At 43.2% G+C, this 7227-nt stretch overlaps 1 protein-coding gene across 1 annotated transcript in view; it reads right to left on the bottom strand.

Moving 5' to 3' along the window:
- The window catches only part of pou2f2a (POU class 2 homeobox 2a), a 41834-nt gene extending 34877 nt beyond the window's left edge, over nucleotides 1–6957 (bottom strand). The window contains exons 1-2 of the mRNA XM_030792100.1: nucleotides 6858–6957; nucleotides 6392–6438 (exon numbers count right to left, since the gene is read on the bottom strand). Of these exons, the coding sequence (XP_030647960.1) occupies nucleotides 6392–6438; nucleotides 6858–6957 (147 nt within the window). The remainder of the gene's footprint in view (nucleotides 1–6391; nucleotides 6439–6857) is intronic.
- Nucleotides 6958–7227: the final 270 nt, after the last annotated feature.

Genomic DNA, 7227 nt, shown 5'->3' with positions numbered 1-7227 from the left:
AGAATTAGATTTGAATATGTGGAATGTGACCGTGTGTGTGTGTGTGTGTCTGTGTCTTTGTGTAGTTGATGTAGGGAATTAGATTCCATGCACATTACTTTGGAACATGTCTAGGTAAAGGTTGGGCAGAGTCTGTATAGATAATATGTGTGTGTGTGTGTGTGTGTGTGTGTGTGTGTGTGTGTGTGTGTGTGTGTGTGCGCGTGTGTGTGTGTATTGTTTGTATAATGTTGTTGGGGGGGCAGGGATCGGGTTACTCTGTCCGTGTGTGTGCGTGTGCGTGTGTGTGTGTTACTCTGAAGAGATTGAAACGCAGAAGCACTCAGTTATATTAAAAGCCGGACCCCCTCACGCCTCTCTCTCTTTCTCTCTCTCTCTCTCTCTCTCTCTCTCTCTTGTTCTCTGCACATAGATGGGTGATATTAAATTTTTACCCCAGACCCTGACTGTAACCCCTACGCTCTGAATGGTGGCAAAAGGAAGGGCAGTGTGTCCGTAACACACTCACACACGCTCACACACACACTCATTATCATAAGACTTGTGTGTAAAATTAAATCCATCCCAAAACAGAGCAAGGCTGGGCAGTGGAGCCCAATTTAATCAAACAGGGACATTTGACTATTTCACTTTATTACTCAAACCTATCTGTTCTTACTGCAAAGATGAATGGTGAAACACACACACACACACACACACTCACATGCACACACACTAACAAACACACAATCCTTACTTATTCAACAGGGAGAACAGCAAACACAGTATCAAAGAGATAGTGTGTGTGTGTGTGTGTGTGTGTGTGTGTGTGCAAGTGTGTGTGTTTTATTTGGATGTAGAGATTACATTTCCTATCCTTCAAACCTTCCATCTCTCATTCTTCTCCATATCTGTCTCGTTCTTTCTTTCCATCTTTCCCTCCTTCTCTTCGGAGCCAAGGCCCACACAGACCATAATCTCCCCACACGTCACCCCCCAGACCCCCATCACCCACATTCTCTCTTTCCGTGTGAACAGGAAACAAAAGGAGTGCATTTCTCCTCTTCCAGTAGAAAAGCTGAAGCCAATGCCGGCACTCCAGCGCCTAAAAGCCTGATTTCCTTTTCATATGGATTTATCAGAGAGAGAGAGAGAGAGAGAGAGAGAGAGAGAGAGAGAGGGAGAGAGAGAGAGAGAGAGAGAGAGATGTGAGGATATCAGTACAGTGGGAAATGTAATTATTTAGCTTTAATTAAAAGGTGTAAAAACCCTGACCCTGATCACTGAAGTGCCTGCAGACAAGGGAGAGAGAGAGAGAGAGAGAGAGAGAGAGAGAGAGAGAATGAAAAAGTGAGGCTAAGAGTGTATATCTACAGCAATTGTGTGTGTGTGTGGAAGTGCAAGACAGTGTGTGTGTAATAGAGAGAGAGAGAGAGAGAGTGTTATTTGTGTATGAGGGCATCGGCTGAATGTGAAACACTCATTGGTCTGATGGGAGACCATTGGGAAGACTGTCTCACACTGACCATTGAGTTAGTCATAGTATCATAGCTCTGAAGAAATAGGACCACACGCTGAGCCTGTGTCCCAGCAATCTTTACGCATATGTGCAATAACACACACACGCGCGCGCGTGTGCGCACGCGCGCGCGCGGACACACACGCACACACACACATTCATTGCTGATAGCAGTGGAAGGCCATCTTTGCGGTGGAGAGAGGTGAAGGGGACAAAATGCGTTTACCTACGAGCTCTGTCTTTATTACCATGTGTTTAATGGTGTATGAATGTCCCCATGGATACAAGAGCTAAGATGAGCACAGAATGTGAGCGAACCAGCGAGAGAAATCTGAGATTTGGTGTGTGTGTGTGCGTGTGTGTGTGAGTTCTTTGACCAGAGGGAGAGAGAGAATATCATTTTTTAAGATTCTTCGGTCAGTATAATCAAATATATATACTTGTCTTAATGTTTGACAATACACCTCTCAACCATCAAATTTAAAAGCAGTGATAAAGGAAAAACTGAATGGATTAATGAGAGAGAGAGAGAGAGAGAGAGAGAGAGAGAGAAATAACAAGAAGGAAAGAAAGAAAGAAAGAAAGAAAGAAAGAAAGAAAGAAAGAAAGAAAGAAAGAAAGAAAGAAAGAAAGAAAGAAAGAAAGAAAGAAAGAAAGAAAGAAAGAAAGAGGTGCTGCGATAAATGAACTTTTCACCCAGAAACAGATTTTTACAGTTAGTAACACCAGATCGACAAACAGAGAACAGAGCAAATGTAAATGAAAGAGAGAGGGAGAGAGAAGGGGGAGAGAGAGAAGGGGGAGAGAGAGAAGGGGGAGAGAGAGAGGAGGTGTTGGGATAGAGATGGGAGAGGTAGCTTAATGCAATAAAACATGTTGTATTGACATCTCTGTTGTGTTTATTGATTCCCTATTATGTCTGTAGCAAAACCCTAGTGGACATTTTGTCATTGGCAATCACGTTAGCACTGGGACACGCAGACTCCCGCCCTTACAAACACACATACACACACACGGAGGCAGTCAGTCAGCATTCCTGTGTGCACGCACACACATATACACATGCTACACATGTGGACAGAGGATGGATGGGAGTTAATCAATAACTGTATTAAGTTTAAGAAGCAATGCACTGGATGAGAGAGTAAATTCAGACTCATATAGAGACACAAATACTCGTGTTGGAGGAATAACTGGCCACAGAATTCAATGGTCAGTTTTACTCCTCCACAAGGCTCTGGGCTGGCCTCTTACACTCCTTTATGTGTGTGTGTGCGTGTGTCTAATAAGTGTGGAGGCGCTTTTCCACTGCATGGTACCGGCCCGGCTCGACTCCACTCCGCTCGCTTTTGTCGCTTTTCCATTAGGCAAATCTATTACCTGGTACCTGGTATCTGATACTGGAGGTACCACAATGTGACGTGAAACACTACAGACTACTGATTTGTCAGAGTCCTACGAGTTTCTAGTTGATGTTTGTGTTTAGTTCAGTTGCTACCAGATCTGGCTGGTTAGTATAGGTTATGGTAACAAAGGACGCTCTCAACGGCTTTTGGGAACAGCGTTTTTTTAAGATATATATGTATAAAAACGCTTTGACCAGCGGTTTTCATCAGAAAAAGACGTTACGTGTGAACACAGCATAAATAATCCAGAGTCCTATCGTTTCTCCCTCGTGACTTCTAAGAAGTTTGGCAACATCGCTTACAGCAGCTTATAACGCTGTCCATTGTTAAATTGGGTTACCCACAAAGCTAACTAAACTTTTGTTTATCAGTGGAAGACCGCTGACGTTAATGAACTATAGCGTTTAACTTATTAAGTATTGGGAAATACATCTACGACTAGCATGTCTGTAGTTACAGTCGGTGCATTGGAAATTGTTAAACCAGAGGGGACATGTAAATAAACGTGAACTGAACAAGGATCTAACATGGCTTGGTAGCCAAACAAAGTTGTATGTATTTGTATGTACTTATTAGAAAGAGTTAGGTTCTCTTTCAAATGTGTAGTATGAAATTGCAAAATCGCAAGTCCTCGTTGCAGACAGTCATGTAGTATGATAACGCCACGACAGTTTCTCGCGGCGTCACCAGCTACATTGAGGGGGAACCAGGTGTAGTGGAAAAACAACGAGGTACCAGGTACCAAAAAGCGAGTCGAGTCGAGTAGAATTGAGCTGGTACCATGCAGTATGTGTGTCTGGAGGGCAGTACTAAAGCGGTCGAGTGTGTGTATGTGTGTCTGGAGGGCAGTGCTAAAGCTGTGTGTGCGTGCGTGTGTGCGGAGGGCAGTGTGAGACCAGGAGTAGGATGTTTTTAACCTTTGACCCATCACATAATACATACTGAACACATCTACAGCACACAGCATCGACTGCACTCAACACGTCTCAACACTATCAACCACCTTTCACGCATACTTAACGATGACAACAGCACCCAAACAGTAAGCATTTCTTATTAAAACACGCACGCACACACACCCACACACACACATTTTCTATTAACCAGAGATAGAAATTTGACCAAAAAAAAATCACATTTCAAAGAGTTTGGAGCAGAGAAAAGAACAACGCAGAAGCTTACATTTTTACCCCTCCATAAAAACACACACACACACACACACACACACATACAAAATACACTGTTTCAAACCTTTATATAATATAAAATATAATAACCATTATCTATCTATTGTATAAATATACAGCATAAATGAGTAATTCTCAAGCTCTTTTTTCCTCTCTCTGTGCATTACAGAACAGAAGTGAGCATGACACGTGTCAGAACACACAGACAAGCTGAAGAGCTGAGTCAAACCAGTGAACTCAGTAATGCCAGTGTGTCTACAGCACAGACGTGTAAGATGTATTTTGACACCTGTTTGACCCCACGCGTTCACTGAGAACACGTTTCTGTCTCACCCTCCGGCCACCTGAGAGGAACCGGCAAACATCAGCCCACCTCCTGGAACCTGAACTTCGACATTTTGACCTCACCCATCTTCAGACTCTGCACAGTCCTCTAATGTCTAGCCATCCGTCCAATGACACTACGAAACTTCAAATCACTCCCCCTGATTGGCTGAGCTGTTTCGGTCACGCCGACGCTACGCCTCTCAGTATCTCACCTAACTGGGGTCCATTTTGAATCTCGCTTGTATGTTCAAGGTATCAAAACAATTTTAAGGTCAAACCCATGGGGTTTTTTGTCGTTTCTTTTCCAAAGTGGACACCCATTGTTTTGGTTCACACTGATCAAAAGCTAAACTAAACTCTCCCTTTTTCTCTGCCTGAGGCCTGAAGACTTTCAGTGTCCGAAGCAGACTGTTGTCTTGACGACAGTAACTAAGCGTCATTAGAGTATAGGGTAGTAATAATGGAAAGAGGGAGGATTAAAGCTAAAGCTAATCATCTCTGACATCACAAAGACAAACAGGCCAGAGGAGATTGTAAACAATTTACAAGACAGCATGGGGTGTCTGCAAACACAAATACACACACACACACACACACACACACTCACACACACACACACACACACAAGCATTAACAATACACACAATTATGTGTATCTTAGGCAAATCAGAGAAAAGCATAAATGCTGATGCTATAATGAAGGAAAACCAATTTCCTTATCATGCCAGCCAATGTGATAGAGGGAGAATATCAGTGTGAGGGAAACGTATTTGTATGGCTTTAATTACAAGGTACAAAGTTTGACCAAACCTGTTCAACTGGACATTACCCAAACACAGGTTTTCTCTTTTTTAGTTGGTGTGAAACAAGTTTTTCTGTTGAAGCTTGTTTACTTGCTGCAGCACTGAGCTAATTTGATACAGATGAAATGGTACCTATGTTTCCATCTGTCTGGCCATCCATCCTTTCTGCACACGAATAGTTGACATTTTGTTTGTCAGTTGGGTCATACCTCTCACCGTGTCTTTTTGTTTATCCTTCTGTATTTTGAGCTAAATGCCAGTAATCAAAGCCAAGACTCAGTACCCCCCCCCCCCCCAAGTGCACTGCCACCTCCCAGGCGAGACACTTTATCCAAACGGGCTTAAGGGGTACCCTTAAACAAACAGAAGCCCAATCCAATTTTAACACTGTCTCTCTAAGGACAGAGTCACTCAGAATACGTTGGGCCCCGTTTTAGGACTAATACAGTCCGATCTCCAGGCCTCGTTTTTCACTTTTTCATAGTGTTTCTGACGCTCTTATAGTGTTACCCTCAGTATATTACAACTACATTCATTTATATATTATGCCATTTTTAGGAGCGAGGATACACCGAATTCATTAAACTATCTTTTTTCCCGACTCGATTCCCCCGTTTCAGATTGACACAGGACCCATGTGAGACTGTCTGTGACGCCGTACCTTTTAAATTTCCAACCGTTTTTTTTTCCTAGTGACATGTATTTAGGCAGATACATTATCGCGGGAGGAGATGTAGTTTGGCGCATACGTTTCGTCCATCTGTCAGCTGCAAATTTCCGCTTCGGTGGAGGAGAGACTAGGAGCGCGCGGAGCTTCCCCGCCCCCTCGTCTCGTGCCTCACATCAAACGGCAGTCCCCCCAAAAGTAACAAGGATAAAAAAAAAAAAAACACCGACCTAAGCCTACTTTAGACCTCGTCTGAAAGAAAGAAATGATTTCACGTTCTGTACATGTCTCTTCACCCATGGTACACTGAAACTTAAAAATGTGTTTCAAATTAATAAACGTAACACTGGCAAGTAGGCTACAACACAGTGAAAACTGAATAACAACAAAAAAGGCTACGTCATTCCTCTCATCACTCTCAAACCTGTCGCTAAATTCTCACCCTCTATCCCTCCTTTTTTCCCGCGGTCCCTCTATCGATCTCAGCGAGATCGATAAATTACCATGAATATTCCCTGGACCTGCCGTGAGGCGGGAGCGGGGGAGCCGGCTTCGCAGACACAGTCAGACGGCACGGAAAAGAGAGAAGAGGGCAGATGGAGACGCAGATAGGAGGGATGGAGAATGATAGAGAATAACAAGCCACGACAAGCGAATTAAATAAGAGCAATTAACAGAGGTTTCTTGAAACCACCGCCCTGCACCAAATAAACACCACAAAAGAGCGTTCTTTCAAGGATTGCAAACAGAAGTTTAAAAAAAAAAACATATACCAACATTCACTGTACGGGGAGGTTATTTTTTTTATATTCGAGGTGAATAAATGCGTGGAATGCCTAATGGATTTCAGCGAAGGCTTTTTTGTAGTGCCTAACCAGGTGCTGAAAGTCCACTCAGGGTTTTTTTCTTTTTACCTGTGAACTGAAGCCGTCACCAACTGAATCGGGGATAAGGTGAAAGGGGTCTTACCGTTGTTGGAGCGCAGAGCCAGCGGGGACTTGAGACGCCAGGCGCTGAAGTCGGGAGCAGTTCTCTGAAACACCAACGGCACCGGCAAGGGAACAAACATGATCCGCTGTCGTCTGTGTTTTTGTGTGTAATTTTCTTTCAAGTCGCGCTTGTCTTCTGCTCTTCTGTTGATCTTCTCTCTCTCTTTCTTTAGTGTGTTTTTTCAGGTAGACTGCGTTTTGAAATATTTATATTTTTGGTATCTTGAGTATTTGGTTGAGCTCGAGTGAATATATTAACTACCTCAGGCTGTTTTTACATTTTTGGTATTGTGCCTTTCTATCAAAACAGGGATAGACATATGTTGTCTGTTCCTCGGTTTTGGACAAAG

Source organism: Chanos chanos, chromosome 1 (assembly GCF_902362185.1).
Source record: "Chanos chanos chromosome 1, fChaCha1.1, whole genome shotgun sequence".
Classification (NCBI taxonomy): Eukaryota; Metazoa; Chordata; class Actinopteri; order Gonorynchiformes; family Chanidae; genus Chanos; species Chanos chanos.
This window is presented reverse-complemented; position numbering and strand designations above follow the sequence as displayed.